Raw genomic sequence first — 23,992 nt, forward strand, 5'->3', positions numbered from 1 at the left:
ACAGTTTTGAGGGCACGAGCCCGCTGTGTCCCTTTGCCTAGCAAAGCAATAAAGCTATTCTTTTCTACTTCACCCAAATAAATAAATAAATAAACTGGGAGACGATTCTCTCTTGAACAGAAGAGAAGAAAGGAAGGGAGGGTGGATATTGGGCAAACCAAAGCTTGCGTTTAGGTCTGGTGGCATGGAGGTCCGTTATCTCTGTTGAAATACGATGCAAAGTCACCTGATCAGAATGAGAGGGTTGGTGTCAAGGTTGGAGGTTTGAGGAGACTAGGGAAATAGAATAGCTTCCAGTTTAAAACAGAAGAAAAAGGAGAGCGAACCTCTGACTAGCACCTCAGATTTCAATTAAATTGGAGGTCATTCATTTAGCACTGCACTAACCTGCAAAGTAGTTAGTGCCACAGAAGGGCAAGGGAGGGAGGGTTTGCGTCACGTTATGGACCTGAGAATCCAAAATGAGTAGAAACGAAGGAAGGAGAGGAAGAAGGGAGTAAATAAAAAAAAGAAATTAGCGGTTCAAGTCTGAGAACGTCTGGATGAACACAACGAAAAGCTGTCGGTGGGCGAGATTTCATGAACTTAATTTCAGAACTGTCATGCTTTGGCGATGGCAAGGTATTACCTCCAAAAGCCAGTTTCTCGGTCATTACGAAGCCAGGCGGTCTGGCCTGTCGACAGGCACTGGCAACCAAGACCGGGCTTCCGTTCGCCTAAAAGCAGCGGCTCGGCGCGTGCGCAGTGTGCGCGAGCTCGTCGCGCCTGCGCACAAAACGTCACCGGTGCCACCTTTCCCGTCCCGCTCTCCAATCGCGCGGGGCTGAGTGGGCTTCCGCGACGCCCTCCGCTGTGAGGCGTTGGCGATCCCTCAGCGCCTCGAGCTCAGCTGACTCGTCCTCCTTCGGCCAGAAACCCTCCTCCTGGGCCCGCGCGGGAGGAGCGGGGCCTCTGAGCGGAGCGGCGAGTCCGCCGGCCCCGGTCTCTTTCCCTGGCGGCGGCGGCTTCTTCCGTAGGACAATATGTTCAAGAGAATGGCCGAATTTGGGCCTGACTCCGGCGGGAGAGTGAAGGTCAGTGCCCGGCCCGCGCCTCCCCTCCGGGAGTGGCTCTCTCGCCCCGGCTCCTCCTGGCGCGGCCTGGGGAGGGCCTGCCTGTTTCCTCTCGCGCCTTCTCGCCTCGGGCTGGAGCCGCGGTTTCCAGGCGGACGGCGAGTCAAAGCCCCAGAGGGAAAATCATGATTTCATTTGGCCCCAACTTCATGTGTCACCGCCTCCCTTCCATCCCAGACAAAAAACAAACATAATCGGTGGTGCCTGGGGGAGAGCTGGACGTTGTTGCCGAGGAAAAAGCCACTTGCGGGGCTGGGAGATCCTGGCTTGCTGCTCACCCTCTGCCAACCCAGGTCACCTGTAAAAAGGCGGTGGGGAGGGAAGTACCCATCTATTGTGAGGATAATAACAGTAGCAGATACCGTGCGAAGTAAGCACGGTGGGTGGACGCTTTACCCGATTCTCTGATTCAGTCCCTACAAAGGCAGTATCACCCCCAGTATTTACAACTAGGAAAGTTCAGAAGACTTCCCCAAGTTCATGGTGTTCCTAAAGTCCCAAGGCTACAGCCAAGATACCAATCAAGGCATGCAAAGAATATAACACTGCCTGGCACATAGGGAACATTCAGTACACGGTAGCTTCTTAGTTTTTAATTAAAGTGATCATAGAGCCTAACGTAATGTATGACACTGTGACACATTTCCCTCCCACTTTACTACATCCCCTGGCACATTTATTTTTTATGAGACGACCAACTGGTTCCTGATGTAACACCTATTTTTACCCCTTCTGATTTTTATTTACCGCAGAAAGGAATTTTTTTTTTCATTAATTAATTAATTTATTTATTTGGCTGTGTTGGGTCTTCGTTTCTGTGTGAAGGCTTTCTCTGGTTGCGGCAAGTGGGGGCCACTGTTCATCGCGGTGCGCTGGCCTCTCACTATCGTGGCCTCTCTTGTTGCGGAGCACAGGCTCCAGACGCGCAGGCTCAGTAGTTGTGGCTCACGGGCCCAGTTGCTCCGCGGCATGTGGGATCTTCCCGGACCAGGGCTCGAACCCGTGTCCGCTGCATTGGCAGGCAGACTCTCAACCACCGCGCCACCAGGGAAGCCCAGGAAAATTTTTTTTAAAAAGAAATCACCCACTTTTGCACCAATCTAGTTGATCTAGGTTTTTTTTTTTTTTTTTGAGTCTTTCTCTGTGTCATATTGTTTTCACATAATTTTATACTGAATATACAATTGTCATACACAGTGCTTTGAAAGTTTCAAAAGCTACTGAAATTTAATGGAAGGGGAAACAGATGCCAGGTAAAATTCATAGTACCGTAAGGTTCATAAACATACGTTTTCCCCCACTTTTGGGCGAGGTTTTGGAATGATAAGAAAGTGCTACTGAACAAAGGATTAGAACACTAGCGTTTGGAGAAGAACTTACAGAACTCTCTCTACTTGTAATCATGTTAGGTTCTAAAAGTCTTTTAAGTCCAAAATCACTTGAGGAGATTAGGCCTGTAGTCCTCAAATGCTTTTCCACCGAAAATGGGTCCGAGTTAGTCATGTAAAACTTTAAAATTAGGGACTTATTTCTTCTCCATGCTGATTATGTGGTCTTGTAAGCATCTTTTCCCAATTTAGATAAATTTGATCCAGGTAGAAAGTCTTTTGGCAGATGGGCCCGCTTTTCATCATTGAGGAACTCCGCAAGTTCCTAGCAACATTGTAGCAGTTCAGGATCTATTATCCCTCACCATGTCAGTGCTCCTTGTACTTATTCACTCGAGCCTTGAATGCGAGGCCCCATCTTTGGGTGCCACAAAAGGGCACTTGCTGTGATTTTTTTTTCTTTAAGTTTGTGTACAAACTGCTTGCCTTCTTCTGAACTAACTTCAGGCTAATAGGTATTGGTTTTATTTGTGAATTATCTAGTCACAATGAAAAGTTTTTCCATTTGTTCACTGCTTTTCCTCATTTCTTATTAATTGTTGATTACATTGGCACAGCACTTTTCACATGTGATATATCTTGCTCTTTGACCTTCAGATACAGTCTTACTATTGAAAAATTGGTCTCAAATTCATGTGCAACATTCAGCAATTTTCTTCACTTGGAATTTTTTCTATCTCCTTTCCATCATAATCTGCCTTTACACTTAACCGGATGTGATGAGAAACATGTATGTACATCTCAGAACTGAACACAAATATAGCACACATGCCATCAGTGCAGGGTTTACCGCGCTTGAGTCATCCAAGTGCCTCTTTGCCATTATCTGAATCAAAATGTAGTGTTTAGCGTTTTTGTTTAAATCAATTTTTTAAAGTCCCTTCGTAAGCATTACTATGTTTGAAATTGTGGGTTTGAATTGCTAGTTATAGTTATGGTTTTTCTAATACAGATTAAACACAAGTAATAAAATGAAAATGTTTGCCCTTATTCTACCTAAAATCCCCTTCCAAACTGTCTTTAATTTTTGTACTGTGCTTTGGAGAACCCTGGTGTAAGCTGATAAATAAGGACATAACCATCAGGTGATGGTAAAGTTGGTGAGCGTTATTCCAGGCTGCTCTTTAAAGTTTGTAAATAGAGCTTTTTCTGTTTCTTTAAAAAAAAAAAAAAAGAGAGAAAGAAAAAGGGAACTCTCAAAGTACTCCACATGATTTAAATACACGTTTTCAAAGTGGGAACATTGTAATTAATGTGGTGTTTAGTTATTTGTGGTATTATGAAATGAGGCTAATTGTCTGGAAATGATTTGTGGAGGGAAATCCATGTTATAAGCAAACTACGTTGTTAGACTGCCTGCCATTTCTTAAAACAAGCTTTCAGAGTTCGAATTCTGTTTATTTGGGTAATAATACAATGTGTTGGGGGTTTTTAAAATAAATTTATTTATTTATTTTCGGCTGCGTTGGGTCTTCGTTGCTGCACGCGGGCTTTCTCTAGTTGCGGCGAGCGGGGGCTACTCTTCGTTGTGGTGCGCAGGCTTCTCATTGCGGTGGCTTCTCTTGTTGCAGAGCACGGGCTCTAGATGCGCGGGCTTCAGTAGTTGTGCCTCGTGGGCTCTAGAGTGCAGGCTCAGTAGTTGTGGCGCACGGGCTTAGTTGCTCCACGGCCTGTGGGATCTTCCCGGACCAGGGCTCGAGCCCGTGTCCCCTGCATTGGCAGGCGGATTCTTAACCACTGAGCCACCAGGGAAGCCCAATACAATGTTAACTGGTGTTGAAATTGTTTTCTTGCAGGGGGTTACTATCGTTAAACCAATAGTTTATGGTAATGTTGCTCGATATTTTGGAAAGAAAAGAGAAGAGGATGGGCACACCCATCAGTGGACAGTATATGTAAAACCGTATAGAAATGAGGTAGGTAATTGTTTTTCCTAAAACTTTTTTGAAGCTATAGTTTTTTTGCTCAGAGTTAAATTGTAATATTGTATAGCAACTGATAATAAAATTGGCCCATTGTAGAAATGTTACCAAAAATGTTGAAAGAATAAAGTAAGAGCTGTCATCTTTCTATAATTGTTAGTAGAATCAACTTTCCAAAAATGTTTTCTAATTAAAATTAAGTTACGGTAAAAAGAATTATGCTATATGCACAGTACGTATTCCAATTACCACACCTTAAGGTAGCCTAGTATATAATCAGGTATTTCAGGAATAGTAAATTTAAGTGATAATTTGGTAATCAGACCATCAGAAAAGATGAAAGACAAACTGCTACATAATCTAGCTGCTGGTAACTTGGTTTTGCTACTGAATCTCTAATGCCTGGAATGCAGTAAGTACATAGTGGGTATTCAACAGATACTCACTGAATGAATAAACTATTCCTCTATTTAAAACCCTTCATTCTGTATTTCAAATATCATTGTTCCAATATAGTGGAAGCAAAAAGGCAGGTGAGAATTTATGTTATCATTGCAATCATTCGTCACCTTTTAGAAACATCTGAAATAGCATTTAGAGATGTCACGAAGAGTTGTTACTTCTGAAAAGATGAAAATGGTGCCAAATAGCCCAAGGGTAGATTCACAGCTTGATGATGGTAAAGGTAGTCTGCTTCAAACACTTTGAATTATATTTTGCCACATGTAAGAGACTAGAATTTTGGACATACATTTACTTTATCAAGGGGTCACATTTTAAAATTAAATTTAATAATTATTCAAAATAACTTTATAGTGTCAATTTTAAGGGTAGAAATGCTGACTTATCATTCAAAATTACTTCCAATGCTGAATACTCTTTCTTCCCATGTAACCCCACAGTATGTTCAGTCACATTTAATAAATTAAGAGATGATAAATTTAGAGGTAAATCAAAAGAAGGCCAATATGCCACACATTAAACTGCCATGTAGGACAGTTTATGGTAACTGAACTCAGTGCAGCTGTAGCCACAATTTAAAGGTGACCACTTGAATGTAGAGCTCTTGAGCTGAAATCAAACATCTACAGGACGTGCAACGCATGTGATGCAACGCAAAGTTATCTTAATTTCAAGGACAAAGAATAAGGCAGTTGACTTTTTTTTTTTTTTTTTTTAATTATTTATTTATTTATGGCTGTGTTGGGTCTTCGTTTCTGTGCGAGGGCTTTCTCCAGTTGCGGCAAGTGGGGGCCACTCTTCATCGCGGTGCACGGGCCTCTCACTATCGTGGCCTCTCTTGTTGCGGAGCACAGGCTCCAGACGCGCAGGCTCAGTAGTTGTGGCTCACGGGCCTAGTTGCTCCGTGGCATGTGGGATCCTCCCAGACCAGGGCTCGAACCCGTGTCCCCTGCATTGGCAGGCAGATTCTCAACCACTGCGCCACCAGGGAAGCCCAAGGCAGTTGACTTTTGAGTTCTATTTATCTTTTCTTCATATATTCCACCAAAAGACTGAGTTAATACATGTTGAAACCAATTAAGCTTGATAATGTTGTTTTTTCTTCAGCATTTATACTATTAAGTAAAGTTAAAAGATGAAGGAAAATAAAAAACCTTCAAAGTCCACACAAAAACTTGTATATGAATGTTTGTAGTGACATTATTCATAATAGCCCAAATGTCTCTAAACTGATGAATAGATAAATAAAATGTAGTGTATCCATATAGTGGAATGTTATTAAGGAATAAAATAGAGTATTGATACATGCTACTAACACATGGAAAAAATTAGGAAACATGGCAAGTGAAAGAAGCCAGACACAAAAGCCACATACTGTATAATTCCATTTTTATAAAATGTCCATAAAAGGCAAATCCACAGACATAGAACCTAGATTAGTGGTTGACAGTGGGTGGGAGGAAGAATGGGTATGTTTCCTTTTGTGTGATAAAATGTTCTCAAATTGATTGTGGTGATAGTTGTACAACTCTGTGAATATATTAAAAACCATTGAATGGTGAACTTTAAATGGGTGATTTGTATAGTATGTGAATATCTCAATAGAGCTGTTAAAAACAAACAAACAAACAAAAAAAACACCTTCAGTGACTACCTATTGCCCTCATCATAAAGCTATCATGTTTAGAAGGCCTGCCATGACCTTTCCCTGTCCTATCTCTGCAGCCTTATCCCTTGTCTGTGTTTGCCTCATTTCTTTATATCCTACATTTTACCAATACTAAATTACTCTCAGTTTCCCAAAGGAACACTCTTAAACCTCTTCCTGTCTTCCCGCCCACTCCATTCTTACTGTTCCCTTAGGTCTTAGTTCAAGTGTATTTTCTTTAGATCTACTTTCTTGATCTCCAAAGACTAAAATAGCTGCCTTTCCTATGGATTTGTACCTAATGTCCTCATAACACATGACCTAATATGCACACAACAGATTACAGATTACAGCATTGAAATGCTGATTTTCTTGTCTGCCCCCCACTTTACAGTGAGACCCTGAGGACAAGATTCTGTTATTTATCATTATAGCATCTGCCTATATTGGTAGTCACTCATATTTGTAGAAAAAATGAATGAAAGTATTCCCAAAATAGTCTTCAAAGATGCTTATGAAAATCTGCCTCAGAAAAAATGTTCACAAAATAATGTTAAGTGATGAAGGCAGATAGTAATATATTATTACAGTAGGATCCCAGTTAAAAAAATATGTAGATAATAAGCACATAAAAATTCCTGAAAGCAAATAAAAAGATTAATGAACATTACTGTTGAGTGCGACTTACTCTGTTTTGCATTTTCCTATTTTTCTAAAATGAATTATTTTTGAAAAGGCCTCCTTCGCTAGCAGAATCCCTTTTGTGTGCCGGAACTAATGAATATGCTTTTGTGCTTCAAAATATAATTAAGGAAAGGAAGAGTTTTATATACAACAGTTTTAGGTTGCTTAGTTTAGTTGACCTTTGTATAATATAATTTTGTTTTTTGAAGTTGCTTAATTCTTAGATTTGCTTTGGTGTATATGTTTATTTCTGTAGAAAATATTGGAAGTGTACTGTTGTTTTATGGAAAAATCAAAATTGATTTTGAGTATTGTCTACAGAGATATATAAAAATAGGAATGCAAAACAATGAATTAAGGACATATATATTTCTATATATTATGAATTTTGAAAGAATTCTGCACAGGCTTCCTTTGTTTAAGATAAAAAACAAACCTCCAGGGTATAATTCATGTTTCTTAGAAAATTGGTTTCCATAAAATTTAAGGAGAAGTGTATTTTATAAAATTGACACAGGTGCTCTGTGCATTTCCTTCCTAATTGTTATGTGTAGATGGCAGAACTAATTAATTAATTCCTCTGTATTTTAGGATATGTCAGCATATGTGAAGAAAATCCAATTTAAATTACATGAAAGCTATGGCAATCCTTTAAGAGGTACAATAGTTTTTTTAAATTCATAATATTATAAATTTTAAAAGAGCTAGGAAACTGTATCAGTAATTTACTATTAATAATTGTTTTATTTTTTTCTTTCTTTTAGTTGTTACTAAGCCTCCATATGAAATTACTGAAACAGGTTGGGGTGAATTCGAAATAATCATCAAAATATTTTTCATTGATCCTAATGAAAGACCTGTGAGTAATGTTAATCTCTGCAAATATAAAATGAATTTTTTAGTAATTGTGAAAATTTTACAATATTCAATAGCTTGTTATATGTTGACATTTTCATTCAGGTATACTTTATGTAAGCTTATGGCTTGGTTTATCTTGCTATGAGTTAAGGTTTTTCATTTTTAAGTGAAGTGCCTTTCAAAACTCTTTTGTTTTTCAAGTATAAAAAGAAGGGATAGAATGTGAACAGTTATTTGAAAGGAATCATGGAAATTACATGATTACTACAGCAAAAAAATTTTAAATTCATTAGTATCGTTTGGTTCTTAGTAACAAACAAGTGGAGTCCATATGCTCTCTGAAATGGGAGTGTCAGGTTTTTTACAGTTAAAAGCCCTAGAAAGTCTTTTTACATTTTCGAACTGTCATCAGTACTAGCAGCTTTATCTTATACCTGAATCCTTATTTATAACCACTGACTTTTTCATTATTTGATCTCTTCAGATTGTTGCTTGATAATGTAAAAAGTCTCTCAAAGCTTTCACTTTGACCCCTCAGCAACTTTGTGAGGTTGGTGAGATCCTCATTTTAGAGATGAGCATATTAAGGCTCAGAGATGAAGTCATGTGCTCAAAAACACAGTTAATTGTGGTGGAGCTAGTTTTTGAATCCAGGTATTTGCATTCAGACCTCACACTCCTTCCTTTACTCTTGCTTTTGACTAAAACCACTAAGCCTGTTTTATTTTTAAACCTAAAGGGTCACAACTCAGGCTGTCTCATTGCACATTTGTGTGGCTGGTGTTTAACTCCAGTTTCAGGGCTTTAATGTTCATCACCATTAATTTTCATCTTGATAGATTCAGCTCGCTCCTTTAGCACCAAACATTGACACTTTAATTATCAGATTACATTTGTAAAACTATGTGCTTTTAAAGGATTTGAATGTCACCTGGGCCAGTGATACAGAGAATTAGTTCCTAACTAGTTGCATCAGAAATGCCTGAGGTGTTTTTTAAAAGTTCAGACTTCTAGGCCCCATTCCATGGAGTGTGATTCACAGGTTTGGAGAGGGGTCAGCACCCCAGGTAATTTTGATGCGCAGTAATATTTAGGACCCATTGAGGTAGACCATACTCTTCCTACATAGAAGTTCCTTTAGGCAGTCCAGTATAGCAAGAAGAGAATATTGACTTCCGTTATTAAGTGAAACATCCTATTCAGGTTTGGAGTAGTTCTAGTTTTAAGAAAGCTCTACTTTATGTTAAGCTTCCTTGAACTTTTTACTGATAACTATTCATACTTTAGTTTTCTTTTCTCCTGAAGAACCATCTATAGCTCATTTAAATATCTTCCATGTGATAAGGTTTCCAGGTCTCCTACCATTCTTGTCCTTCTGGGATACTCTCACAGACATTATATTCTGTTTGACAAGAAATTATTAAATATCCATATTTGGAAGATATTGCCCAAGGGGTGGGATACAAAGATGAGACACTACACCTATCCTTAACCAAAGTAGTCTATTAGGGAGAATAGAGCACAGAATATGGCAGATGTTGAGAGAGAGGGAGAAGTTGGTCATGTTACTAGAGCAGAGGTTCTTGTTAACTTTATAAGATTGCTTTGAATTCATTTTATTTTGAGAATGTGCTGCCTTACCTGTCTGCCTCCTCATCTGTCTCCCCCTTCTCTCCTCCCTACCCTGCCCTCAATTGGAAAATACATCTCTGAAAGAAATCATTATATAATGTAACCTCATTATGAGACAGCTCTCAAAGTCTACTCTTGGGAAAGTAGGGTAATATGGTCTTTTGCCTTTCTGGAGTGATTCATTTATTGAATAGGTTTCCATATAGATCTACATAGGCCTGAGTTTTATCCCCTCCAAATTATTGTAGTGTTCTTTTTGTATAATGAAGCCATTATAGTTTTTGAATAGTTGGCTCTTACAGAAAGTAAGTCATATGAGGTTTATTTAAAATATAAAAGAAAGATATGGGTAACTTGTGATTTACTTCTGTTATCCAGTAACCTATTATACATCAAACCACTGTAAAAGGAATGGTTGTTTCTAAAAGCAAAATGCTAATATTGGGTTTTTATTCCTAGAAATATCTCTGGCAAGTATAGGCATTTTCATTGCTCTAAGAATCTTTAAACACCACTGAAAATTAGGGACATCTGTCCTGAAATTATTCATTGCCTATTATTCATCTGCATGAATGCCTCTCCAGGTCTGAATAATAAATTTGGGAAAGGAAGACTTTATGATGTAGTTTTTAATACTTCTTAAATTATAAAAGACATGCATATAGTTTTTTAAAAAGATTTAAAAAATAAAAAGTACAAGTCTCCTGTATTAGTTTCCTAGGGCTGCCAAAGAAAGTATCTCAAACTGAGTGGCTAAAAACAACAGAAATTTATTCTCCCGGTTCTGGAGACTAGAAGTCCCAAATTAAGGTGTTGGCCATGCTCTCTCCAAAGCCTCTAGGCGAGAATCTTTTCTTGCCTCCTCTAGTTCCTGGTGGCCCCAGGCGTTCCTTGGCTTGTGGCAGCGTAACTCCAGTCTCTGCCTCCATTTTCACATGGCCTTCTCTCCCTCCCTGTCTCTGTGTCACTTCTCTTTTTATGAGGACACCAGTCATATTGGATTAGGGTCCCCGCCTAATGACTTGATCTTAACTTGATTACATCTGCAAAAGGCTCTTATTTCCAAATAAGGTTACATTTACATGTTCTGAGGTTTAGTACTTCAACATATCTTTTGGGGGATACAGTTCAACCCATAACATCTTCTTTCCCCCATCTCTGACCCCTTCCTCAGGAAAACCACAGTTACTGTTTTCAGTTCCTCTAGAAATTATTCCCACTCATCTCATGTATTTAAATCCCAAAGGTTGGATTTTTCAATTTTAGATAGTGCCTGTCAGCTCTTAGTGATGACAGATGATCCTTTTTCTTCATCTTTCTTGGTTTCTTTCTTCATTTTGCTGGAGGAATTTCTTCAGAAAGGATGCGTGAGAAGTAAAATTTCAGAGCCAGTGCTCTCTGAAAATATCTTTATTTTTGTTTACCTCGTACTTGATTGGGTGAAGAATTCTAGGTTCCACAGGAGGATGTGCTTTCTCGTCGGTGAGTGAGGGGAGAAGAGGGAAGGTTGGCCAGCCTAGCCGCCCCACAGCATTCTTGATTTCTATACCTGCCAACTTTGCGCTCACAGTCTCTCTGGGGCTCCACTGGGGGCAGTGGCTCCCACCTCTGATGCAGTTTTCTCCTTTAAGATTTTAGGTTATGGATTTCCCTGTTATGGTTTATCTATCTGTGTAGTCTCATCTGCTTTCTGTCTGTTCCAGAAATTTGTCAGATTATCTGCTTTAAATATGGCATATGATCCATACTCCTTATGATGATTTTAGCTAAGTTTTTGGAAAATTCTTTGAGGCCTCTGAATTGGTTTCTATACCTTCAACATGAACTCTGATGTTTTAACAGCTAGGTTTTGTTTTGCTCAAATAATCACACATTGTGCTGCAAAGCTTTTCCTTTGATGTCTTACTGTATCTGTTTTTAAATATTTTGAAGACATATTGCTCTTGCCGAAGTGAATTATCACTGACTAACTTTGTGTTTGTTTATTATGCTACTTATGTATTAATTTTATTATTACACTAAAGAAATTAACTTGTCCTCACTGAGCATTTTAGTATTGATCATTCCTTTTGAAAGTATCAAATCTTTTTTCGCCATAGTAAATTTGTAAACTTTAACTGTCACAGTTAATCAAATTTCACCTGTGTAAGTAAAAGAATTCATCTTAGTGACTTACCAGTTTAATTTCCATAGCTGTATCTTGTGTTATTTTTATATATAGTCACTCTCTAGAGATGCTTTGTAACTAATGTTTGCTTACCCTCTTCAAAACATACATATTGAATAGATGTGGATAAATGGTAATACCTAATAGGAAAATAAAAGTACACGCAGAATTTGGGTGACCTGCCAGAGTAAGTTGTAGTTGAAACAAGATCCTGAATTTGATATGTTTACTAATTCAGTCTCTAAATCAGTTACAGAAATGATGATGTCTCATGATGATGATAAAAACCATTGCACAGATGTCATGTCTGTTTTTATTTCACAGGTAACCCTGTATCACTTATTAAAGCTATTTCAATCAGACACCAATGCAATGCTGGGAAAAAAGACAGTGGTTTCAGAGTTCTATGATGAAATGGTAAGAAGATTTTATAATGAGAGTTTTTAAAGCATTTTAAATTGTAGATTTTGCAGTTATTGGGCTTTTGTTCATTCTCTTCCATTAGATATTTCAAGACCCAACAGCAATGATGCAACAATTATTAACAACATCTCGTCAGCTTACCTTAGGAGCCTATAAGCATGAAACAGAATGTAAGTGCCATGAGTTCATAATTAATCCTGAGAAATAATGTATTCTGTAATGGTGAAAGGAATGTATGATTAGCGACTATTAAATATTTTTCCTTAGTAGATACAGGTAAAATTTTTAGGAGTTAAACAAAATATGTATTACTAAAGAACAGGTAAGAAAGATGTAAATAGTTCTCAAAGTAGACCTACTTTCAGAAAGGTAAAAGACAGCCTCTGACACACTCTGAAATACTGCTTGTCTTTATTCACTAATTACATTTAAGCATAGCTTTTCATTAATCTTGCTTAACCTGTCCCTCAATCATTTTCTGTTTACTAGTCTTTGCTAACAAAATCGGTGTGAAGAACCTTGCAGAACATAATTTTACTTGAGTGTACTGTGAACTAGTTTCTCTCTCTCTCTCTTTTTAACCTGTCACCTGACATAGTTTTATATTAACGCTGGGGTGGTGAAGACCAGAATGCCTTATTGATAGTCAGTCATGCTATCTTTTCCCTTTAGCTTATGAGGCCTCAGAATCCCCTACACATCGTTTCATGCAGCTGTTGCCAACCATTTGCAGTTGTCATTCAAGATGAAATCTACTTACCAACCCTGTGTTGACATTTATGTCACCATTTATTCGGTTCTTCCTTTGATCTTTCATTTATTTGCTTACAGTATATATTGAGCAACAGTAAGACACCAGGCATTGTTCAGAGGATAGAGCAGACAAAAGCCCTGCCCTCATGGAGCTTACATACTAGTGGAAAGAAGACAAATATTAAATCAACAGACCAATGAAGTGTGAAGTAGTGATTGGATGGCATGAAGAAAACTAAAGCCGGGGAGAGAGCGCTTTTGGTGGGAGGAGATGGTTAAGAGTTTTAAATATCAGGTCAGAGAATGCTTCCTGAAATGGTGGCATTGGAGCAAATACCAAAAGGAGTGGGGAACTGAGCCGTGCAGCCACATGAGAGACGAATGTTACGTGTAGAGCGGCCGCAAGGGCAGGAACCCTGAGGTAAGAGCCTGCCTGGCATATCCGAGGAACAGCAAGAAGGCCAGTGTGCCTGGAGCAGAGTGAACAAGGGGACAAGGAGTGGAACATGAGGCCAAAGAAGTTATTATGGGACCAGCTTATATAGGGACTTTAGGTTATTAAACTGAAGGAGATGGGAAGTCTTTTGTGGGTTTTGAGCAGAAGAGTGACAGTATAAGACTAATATTTTAAAAAGATCAATCACCCTGGTTGCTGTGTTGAGAATAGACTGTAAAGCAGAAAGGGTAGGAGCAGAATAGTTAGGAGGCTATTCCAGTAATCCAGATATAGAATTGTGTGTAGTACCAGAGTGATAGCAATGGAGGTGGTGAGAAGGGGTCAGGTTCTATTTTGAAGATAGGTACAGTAGGATTTGCTGATGGTTTGATAATAAGATGTGAAAGAAGGAGATGAACAAAGAATGACTGTTAAGGTTTGGGGCCTGAGGAAACAAACAAAAAAAAATTGTTGTTGCTTTTCATAGAGATGGGAAGTCTGGGAGGGGCAGCTTTGAGGGGAAAGGTTAGGAGTACACTTTTGGACATGATGGATGTGGGATGCCTGTAAGACATCTAAGTGCAGATGTTGAGAAGGGAATTGTACTCAAAGTCTGGTATTCAAGGAGAGGTCTAGGCTGAAGATATAAATGTGGAAGTATATTAATATACACATGGATTTATAAATTGTGAGGCCAAGTGGTATCATCACAAGAGTAAGTGAAGATAGAAAAGAGGTTCAAGGATTGAGCCCTGGGCACTCCAACATTTAGAGATTAAGGAGATGACCAGCAAAGGAATTAGGAAAGAACAGTGAGTGTGGAGGGAGAAAAACTAGGTGCACATAATATCCTAGAGCCAGGTGAAGAAAGTGTATCAGGAAATAGTCATTAGCTGCGTTCAGTACCTCTGATAGGTCAAGTAAGATCAGAGCCAAGAAATAGGCTATAGCAAGGTGGAGGTCCTTGGTGACCTTAACAGGAGCAGTTGAAGGAGAATAGTAAGGACAGAAGATCAGTTGAAGTGGATCAAGAGAGAATGAGATGAGGGAGTTCCCTGGTGGTCCAGTGGTTAGGACTTGGCACTTTCACTGCCGTGGTCTGGGTTCAATCCCTGGTCAGAGAACTAAGATCCTGCAAGCCGTGCAGTGCTGCCAAAAAAAAAGAGAGAGCGAGTGAGATGAGAAATTGGAGACAGGTGCTGTGGACAACTCTGTCTTGGAGCTTGACTGTAAAGGGAAAGTAGCCCTTGAAGCAGTAGCAGAAGCAGGATTTGGGGTCAAGAGAGCAGAGTTTTCGGGGGAAATAGACCAGTATCGTTATAGGCTGGAAGAAGCGATCCAGTAAAAGAAGGGGGGTGGGGGATGAGAAAGCAGGAGAGAAAGAGGTTGCTGTTTAACCATTGTTGGTTATAGTAGTGTTTTGTTTGTATTTTCGTGAAACCCTGACCAAGAGTTAAAAGATCTGAATACTGATTATAATTGCTACTTGGTAGTCATTTAAAATTGAAAATCACACTCATTAAAAAATTTTATGTTTCACTTTCTACATCTGAAAAAATACTTGGGCTGCTTTGTTATGAACATAAAACAGATATGTATATTATCACTTTGAAAAGGTAAAAAACACTAGTCATATGCTATTTTAATTTGTTACTGGTCATATTCTCTCCATTATAGATCTTCTTTCTCTCATACTATGAAATGTGCCCAATTCATAGAGGAAACTTCTCTTTTTAAATTCAAGTACCCACATTTCTGTGTTTTCAACAAAAATAATATCATTAATTCATATATGTATAATAGTAGAGACAAATGTGTTTCATGAAAAGACTTTTCTACAAATTAATTTTTAACGTGTTAAAGTTTATGTGTGGAGCTTTATAACCTTGGGAAGTTTTTATCAGTAAATTGCATGTTTTATATTATCTTCAGGTTATTTTCTCAACAGTATCAAATCCATAAGGAAAAAGATAATTCTGTAAATGGTATTGACACAATTGATAACTTTTGAGAAGAAAACTTAATTTAGATCATTGCTTTATAGCACTTATCAAAACAAATTCCAGTTTAATTAATGATAGTTAACTGTTTTTTTAAATCAGTTAAGCTGTCTAAATAATTAGAGAAATGACTGTCTGTCCTGGCTAGTGAAGACTTTCTAAATTTGAGGTGTTAGAAGAAATCACATTGAAACAAAGGCAAACTTGATTTTGCAAAAAAATATTTAACTTCTGCATTTCAAAAGGGCAAAAAAGAAAGATAAATTTGTAGAAAATATGAGAAAGGGTTAATATCTTTAAAACCCTAAAATAAATAAAATAGAATAAAATTTTAAACTTCAGTTGACAAATGGACAAAAGACATGGACAGATGAAAGAGGAGATGACTAGTAAATAAAAAGGGAAAATATTTGACCCTGCTAGTAATTTTTAAAATGCAAACCAAATAATAATGGGTGGTTATATTTGTATCAAATAAGCAAACGGAATTTATAATAGTTGTACCTATTAAGGATGTGGTGAACCCTGTGTTCTATGAATTGTTTGTGTGAGTAGGCCTTTTAGGAAAGCAACTTGGGAATATTAATCAAAGGTCTAAAAAAGATAGGTATACTTTTACCAGTTTGAGAGCATTATACTCAATATTTGGTAATAATATCAGTTAGCTTTACTGAGTGCTTACTGTTTGTACTCTTGTAAATCTGTATGTGTATAAACTCATTTACATCTACAATAACTTTATTAGGTAATCATTTAGAAAAGGAAACTGAGGCACAGGGAGAGTAAGAAACTTGCCCAAGTTATCATGAGTTAGTGGTAGAGCCAGGACTTTATCCTAAGCAGTCCTCAGAACTTAGGCTCTAAAAACATAGTAATATTTTTAGAAAGAGTAATAGCCAGGATAGAGGTTGCTCATTATAAAATTTAAAACACACTAAAAGTTTATAAAGATGTTTATACTGGTAAACCCATGGAAATTTACTTAAGTACTAATGATCTAGCTTTTAATAGAAATTGCTTCTACAAGGAATAATTAAAATGATAGTTAATGCTTAAAAAGAGTTTACATGTACTAGATAAGTGCTTTGCATTTCTTAATTTATTGAATACCCTTAACAACCCTAGGAGGAAGGTACTACTGTTAGCCCCATTTTCTAAGTAAGACCCTAGAGCATAGCAAGATTTGATATCTTGCCCCAAATCACTCAGCAAAGCCAGGATTTAAACCGAGATAGAGTGTGTGCTCTTAACCGATAAACTGTTCTACCTCTTTGTAAAAAAGCCTTACAGGGACTTCCCTGGTGGCACGGTGGTTAGGACTCTGCGCTCCCTATGCAGGGGGCCTGGGTTCAATCCCTGGTCAGGGAACTAGATCCCACATGCATGTTGCAACTAAGAGTTCGCATGCCACAGCAGAGGAGCCAGCCTGCCACAACTAAGACCCGGTGCAACCAAATAAATAAATAAATATTAAAAAAAAAAAAAAAAAAGCCTTACAGCCCATTTTTCTAACCGGTAAGTTACATTGGCTTTGCAAAAATATTAATTCTTCTTTGGATTGACTTACTCTAAATTGAGGCTTTATTTGGAAATTTAAAACAGAAATTTTATCTATATTTATATATACATATATATATACATACATTCACACTCACACACACACACACACACACACACATATATATATCTTAAATGTATGTATAAGCATTTAATATATTGGAAGCAGAAAACCAGAACAGGCTAAAAGAAGTTTTTAAATGTTTTCCCCTATCATCTCATTGGTAATTAACCCAGTTCTTTCAATATATGGTACGCTTTGCAGTCTTATGATTTGTCAAAAATAAAGTATAGTGACTAAATCAGACCACAAAAATCTGTATCTACAGTGCATGCTGTCCTCTGACAAATGAGTTAAATCAGGTCTTCCTGACTAGATTTAAAACTACCTGTTACAGTCATATAGGACTCCTTGTTGTTTCCCAAATCTTTCTGTACTCTTTCCAAGGCCCACTATGTCCACTTCATCAACCTAATTCCTTTCTCATTCTTTAAAACTCAATTCAGATTTTACTACTGCCAAGAAGCCTTCTTTGATATACACACACACACCCTTTCCCCTTGGTATGTCATAGCGCCCTATGATTACTTCATGACACTGTAATGCATTTTTCTTTCTTGTCTATCTCCTACTTCTGTATCCCACCATCTCACAATGTGCCTTTCACTCCATATATGTTTTTTAATTGATATGGAGAGAGAGGGGGAGAGCAAGGGGATAAAAACTTCTGCATAGTAAAAAAGCATTGTCAACAAAGTCTAAAGACAGACAAGCCATGAAAAAATATTGTACTCATATCACAAATGACTAGTTTCTTTAATGTATAAAGAGCTCCTGCACATCATTTAAAAAGGCTGATAACCAGTAACTAAACAGCTTCTGCAGAGCAAAGGAAACCATCAACAAAATGAAAAGGCAACCTACTGAATGGGAAAAAATATTTGCAAATCATGTATCTGATAAGGGGTTAATATCCAAAATATATAAAGAACTCATACAACTCAATGGCCAAAAAACGCATACAATTTAATTAAAATTGGGCAGAAGAACTGAGTAGATATTTTTCCAAAGAAAACATGCAGATGGCCAACAGGTATACGAAAAGATGTTCAATATCACTAATCATCAGGGAAATGCAAATCAAAACCACAATGAGATATCACTTCATGTCTGTTAGAATGGCTACTATCAAAAAGACAAGAAATAACAAGTGTTGGCAAGGATGTGGAGAAAAGGAAGCCCTTGTGCAATGTTGATTGGTGCAGCCACTATGGAAAACAGTATGTAGGGTCCTCAGAAGAATAAAAGTAGAGCTACCATATGATCCAGCAATTCCACTTCTGGATACGTATCTGAACAAAACAAAAACACTAACTTGAAAAGATATATGCAACTCCATGTTCATTGCAGCATTATTTACAATAGCCAAGACAGGCAAATAACATAAGTGTCCATCAACAGGTGACTGGATAAAGAAGAGGTGTTTTATATATATATATACACACACACACACACACACACACACACACAGATGCGTACACATGCACACATGCATATATACACGATGGAATATTACTTAGCCATAAAAAAAGAAGAAATCTTGCTGTTTGCAAGAACATGGATGGACCTTGAGGGCATTATGCTAAGTGAAATAAATCAGAGAAAGACAAATACAGTATGATCTCACTTATATGTAGAATCTTAAAAAAAAAAAAGCTCACATACAGAGAATAGATTGGTGGTTGCCAGAGGCGGGAGGTGAGGGGTGGGCAAAAAGGTACAAACTTCTACTTATAAAGTAAGTCCTGGGGATGTAATTTATAGCATGGTGACTGTAGTTAATAATACTGTATTGCATATTTGAAAGTTACTAAGAGAGTAGATCTTAAAATTTCTCATCACAAGAAAAAAATCTGTAACTATATGTGGTGACAGATGTTAACTTCAGACTTACTGTGATGATCATTTTGCAGTATATACAAGTATTGAATCATTATGTTGTACACCTGAAACTAGTATATGTCAATTATACCTCAATTTTTTAAAAGGGTGGTGGGGAGAGTCGATAACCTAAAAGAGAAATGAGCAAAGGAAAAGCAGACAATCCATAAAAAGAAAGGGAGGAATGTCCCCTAAACATATTAAAAGATTGTCTGCCTCAGAAGTAATAGAAATGTAAATTAAAACTATTCTGAAATACCATTTTTAATCTTTCAGATTAACTAAGACCAAAAAGTTGATGCAGTAGGGAAATAGACGTACAATACTAGTAGATTATGAATTAAGAGGACCTCTAAGAGTCACTTGGCATTCTTCCAGATTTACAAGATCAAATGTCCTTCAATTACTGTTTACTGGAATTTAGCCCACAAGTATACTGAAATGATTATGCGCAGCATACATGTTATAACATTGTTTGTAATAGAGAAAACTGGAAATACTCCAAATGTACATCAGAGGGGACAGATGAATGAATTATGTATGTCCATTCAATGAGGTCCTCTGCAGCCTTTGAAAGAATGAGACAGCCCTGTGATATGGAATGAGCTTTCAGATGTAGTAATGTTAAGTGAAAGAGCAGGGTGCTGAGCAGTGTGGATAGTGTGACACCACTTGTGTTGGGGGTGAGGAGAAGTCACACTTAGGTGTATGCTCGTCTCTGAACCAATTATTTCTGGAAAGATACCAAGGAAACCTAACAGTGATTATCTCTGGGAAGAGCGCTGGTTGGTGGGGGGCAGGGGTAAAAGGAGGCTTTTTTTGTTTTTGTTTTTATTGGAGTATAGTTGACTTACAATGTTGTGTTAGTTTCAGGTGTACAGCAAAGTAAATCAGTCATACACATATTAAAAGGAGACATTTTTTCCATTGTCTACACTTTTCAGCCTTTTAATTTTGTATCGTGTATGTACTACCTGTTTTCAAAAATAATTTAAAAAATAAAAGCAATGAAAAATTACAAAGAAAAATATGGATTGTTTTGGCAATATAAAAGTTTACCTGTGTTACAAAATATATCACAAAAAGAAAGCACCAGCAGTGAGGAAAATAAGGACACATTGCGTGTTTTGTTTTTGTTTTTTTATAAATTTATTTATTTTATTTATTTATCTTTGGCTGCATTGAGTCTTCGATGCTACGTGCGGGCTTTCTCTAGTTGTGGCGAGCGGGGGCTACTCTTCGTTGCGGTGCTCGGGCTTCTCATTGCGGTGGCTTCTTTTGTTGAGGAGCATGGGCTGTAGGTGCGCGGGCTTCAGTAGTTGAGGTGCAGGGGCTTAGTTGCTCCGCGGCATGTGGGATCTTCCTGGACCAGGGCTCAAACCCATGTTCCCTGCCTTGGCAGGCAGATTCTTAACCACTGCGCCACCAGGGAAGTCCCACATTGTGTGTTTTTAATGCGCTAGATGCTTTAGGTATATTACTTAATCCTCATAAATCCTCTGAGAAATACGAAGTTTTAACTGTATCATATAGAAAGAAGAGATGAAGGGAGACTTAGAGATATCAGCATTCAGCTATTAAGGGGCCAAGGGTGTATTTGAACTCAAGTCTTTCTGATTTCAATGGTTTTGGTTTTTTTTCTTCACCAAACCACACTGCTTCCAATTAGTGATCCTTTTACGTTAACAAAAGTACAACTGTGCCTCAACAGTCATCAGCAGCAATTACCTGAAATGTCCACAAGGTGGAAATGTTGGATGATCGTAGTCATTTTTCTCTGTAAAACTTGATGCTACACTCTCCAAGTGGAATAGTTAAATCGATATAATCTATTTTGCAGTAATGATATTTTTCTTTTGTAATTTGTTATGTAGCCAGCTAGAATGTTTTAAATATTCAGTAATAATAATAATAGTAGTTAATATGGCTTTTTATGTGCCAGACAGTATTCTTTTTAAATCTTTTAAACAAATAATATTATGAGGTGTTTGCTATTATAATCTTCATTTTAACAATGAGGAATAGAGCATAGAGATAATAAGTAGCTTATTCAGAGTGGCACATCTAGTAAATGATACAGCTGGAATTCAAACCTAGACACTTATTGATATCTTTTTGAAAAAAGATACAGGTTTGTTTTACCAGTGTGATTATGTAAGTTTTACTTGTACATAAATTTAAGAGTACTGTTTTTAGTAGACTCTTATTAGCTGGATGTCTCTTGGACTGTATACTCCCTCATTTCCAAATCACATTAGGAAATTAGACATAATTAGGAAATTAGACATAATTTAAGACATTATGTCTTAAAATGTTAACTGTGAATTAAAATATTAGTGGTCAGAATTTCATTCTTAGTGGTAGAAAACATCTTAGAGCCTCTCTGGAGAGTTCAGACTTTCTTACCCACCCCCCTGTGTCTAAAGTTACATATCTTAAGTTGTCCGCATTTCATCATGAAAACATTGACCTAAGGAAATGCCACATTTATTACTCTATGACATATCTTGTACATGTGAGAAAAAATGAAATGAATCAGTAAAAGTGTATGTTTTCTTTAGTTGCAGAACTTGAAGTGAAAACCAGAGAAAAATTAGAAGCTGCAAAAAAAAAAACAAGCTTTGAAATTGCAGAGCTTAAAGAGAGATTAAAAGCAAGTCGTGAAACTATAAATTGTTTAAAAAATGAAATCAGGAAACTCGAAGAAGATGATCAGACAAAAGAAATATAAACAGTTCTGAAGAGAACTCGATAGTAAGTGAAACTAAAAATAAGGTGGAGTTTAAAGGAGAGATGGACTACAAATGCTGCAATGTTTCTTAGAGGAACTGCACATATAGTTGTCAGCCATAGATTTCTCAGCAATGGGGGCAAAGTATTTGTACTTTACAAGCAATCTTTAACGTAAAATATATGTGTATAATGCTGTATAGGCATTTTATCAACCCATTTCGGGGTAGTTCTGTGATATTAAGCACAATTTTAAAACATTTTTATTGCATTGTGTGTATAGCTTATCCTTTTGACAGACATCAAAATTTCATTATAAAGTATAACTTGTACGAATTTTGTACTTGCCTAGTAGTTAGAATTCGTGGTAAAATTAACGTGTGTATTTAATTTCTTAAGTTCTTACCTGCCCCCATCCCAACTCTTTTGTATCTGATGTGCCCAGTGCCCAATAAGCACTCAATAAATGCAGTTTACAGATGCTGTTTCTACCTCTTGATGTGTTTCTTCGCCTTGAAGCAATTCGATCTCTTTCATTACAATTAATGTATCTCCATAGTATTGTGACCATGCATCTCTTATTTGCAGTCACTGTAGCATACAGAATCTCTCTGACAGCCAAGATCATATCTTAAGTATTGTTCTGCCTAACTCCCACAGTGTCATTAGTTTTCACATAGAACAATATTTCAGTCCTTCATGCATGTTCCAAAGACATATAGTAGGGGACCCCAACCCCCCGGGGCCACAGACCGGTATCAGTTTGTGGCTATTAAGAACAGGGCCACACAGCAGGAGATGAGTGGCAGGCTGGCAAGCGAGCAAAGCTTCATCTGTATTTACAGCCGCTCCCCATCACTCACATTACCACTGAGCTCCACCTCCTGTCAGATCAGAGGTGGCATTAGATTCTCATAGGAGTGGGGACCCTACTGTGAACTGCACATGCGAGGGATCTAGGTTGTGCGCTCCTTATGAGAATCTAATGCCTGATGATCTGAGGTGGAGCTGAGGCAGCCCCATCACCCCCAGACGGGACCATCTAGTTGCAGGAAAACAAGCTCAGGGCTCCCACTGATTCTGCATAATGGTGAGTTGTATAATTATTTCAATATATGTTACAATGTAATAATAATAAAAATAAAGTGCACAATAAATGTAATGTGCTTGAATCATCCCCAAACCATCCCCACCCGATCCCCAGTCCATGGAAAAACTGTCTTCCGTGAAACCGGTCCCTGGTGCCAAAAATGTTGGGGACTGCTGACATACAGGATGCAGCTGTGCATCAATTTCACATACTACCCCTAATTTCTCTACCTTCTCCCAGGCTGTCCTGTTCAGATCCACATGGTGAGTCCTCTATTTTTGACTCATCTAATTTGAACATTAGTGGTACTTAATTTTTAAGGCCATGTTGGCTGACTCATCTTGGCAACCTAGGAGCAACAATAAATAGGAAAGTATTTTGGAAAACATGTAATATTGACATGTTACAAAGCTCCTAAAAATGGAAACCACGCATATGCCTAATGCAGATTCTATACCTTCTACAGAGTGATAACTAGCCACTCTAGTACTTTAAGATACTTTTAATCTATCTGCCCTGGTGGATTGGTTAATTTTTACTTTGTTGCTTTACTTTCTAGGTTGTGACATTTATAAGCATTATGGAGGTTGGACAAAGCTGTGGTCTGAGATTTCTGCCAGGGGTTCTCTGGGGGGTTGGAGATGGCACTTCTAATTGTGCTAGGCATCATTCAGCTCTCCCCTACCTCTTATCCCAATGCCCACAGTATAGGGTAGGGCTTGGGGATAGATCAGAAAAAAAGAATGGGGGAAAAGTCCCATTCTATTGGGTTCGCCAAAAGGTTCATTTGTTTTTTTCCATAAGATGGCTCTAGTAGCACTTACTTGTCTTTAACTTCATTTGAAACAATTTTGTTAGATTGTATGTGACAGCTGTCATATCAGCATGCATTTAAAAGACATCAAATTTGGTGAATTTTTGTGTAGCCATTTTAATGTTGAAGATGGAAGAAAAAAAAGCAACATTTTCAGCATATTCTGCTTTATTATTTCAAGAAAGGTAGAAACGCGGGGACTTCGCTGGCGGTGCAGTGGTTAAGAATCCGCCTGGCAATGCAGGAGACACGGGTTTGAGCCCTGGTCCAGGAAGATCCCACGTGCTGCGGAGCAACTAAGCCTGTGTGCCACAACTACTGAGCCTGCGCTCCAGAGCCCACGAGCCACAACTACTGAGCCCGCGTGCCACAAC

At 37.9% G+C, this 23,992-nt stretch overlaps 1 protein-coding gene across 1 annotated transcript; it reads left to right on the top strand.

Annotated features, from left to right (window-relative positions):
• Positions 1-816: 816 nt before the first annotated feature.
• Positions 817-22,205, top strand: YEATS4 (YEATS domain containing 4). The gene is made up of 7 exons (XM_068560709.1): positions 817-1,073; positions 4,297-4,416; positions 7,808-7,874; positions 7,981-8,075; positions 12,198-12,290; positions 12,379-12,466; positions 21,546-22,205. Exons 1-7 carry the CDS (start codon positions 1,023-1,025, stop codon positions 21,713-21,715), a joined length of 684 nt encoding a protein of 227 aa, XP_068416810.1. The 5' UTR covers positions 817-1,022; the 3' UTR covers positions 21,716-22,205.
• The last annotated feature ends 1,787 nt before the right edge of the window (positions 22,206-23,992 follow it).

The sequence above is a fragment of the Eschrichtius robustus genome, chromosome 13 (assembly GCF_028021215.1).
Source record: "Eschrichtius robustus isolate mEscRob2 chromosome 13, mEscRob2.pri, whole genome shotgun sequence".
In the NCBI taxonomy this organism is placed as follows: Eukaryota; Metazoa; Chordata; class Mammalia; order Artiodactyla; family Eschrichtiidae; genus Eschrichtius; species Eschrichtius robustus.

What these genes read in the sequence shown, in the direction of transcription:
- YEATS4 (XM_068560709.1), top strand. Translation starts at nt 1,023, where the DNA reads ATGTTCAAGAGAATGGCCGAATTTGGGCCTGACTCCGGCGGGAGAGTG. An exon ending in TAAAACCGTATAGAAATGAG is followed by an intron (nt 4,417 to 7,807) that starts GTAGGTAATTGT and finishes TCTGTATTTTAG; the next exon opens with GATATGTCAGCATATGTGAA. An exon ending in CAGAGTTCTATGATGAAATG is followed by an intron (nt 12,291 to 12,378) that starts GTAAGAAGATTT and finishes CTCTTCCATTAG; the next exon opens with ATATTTCAAGACCCAACAGC.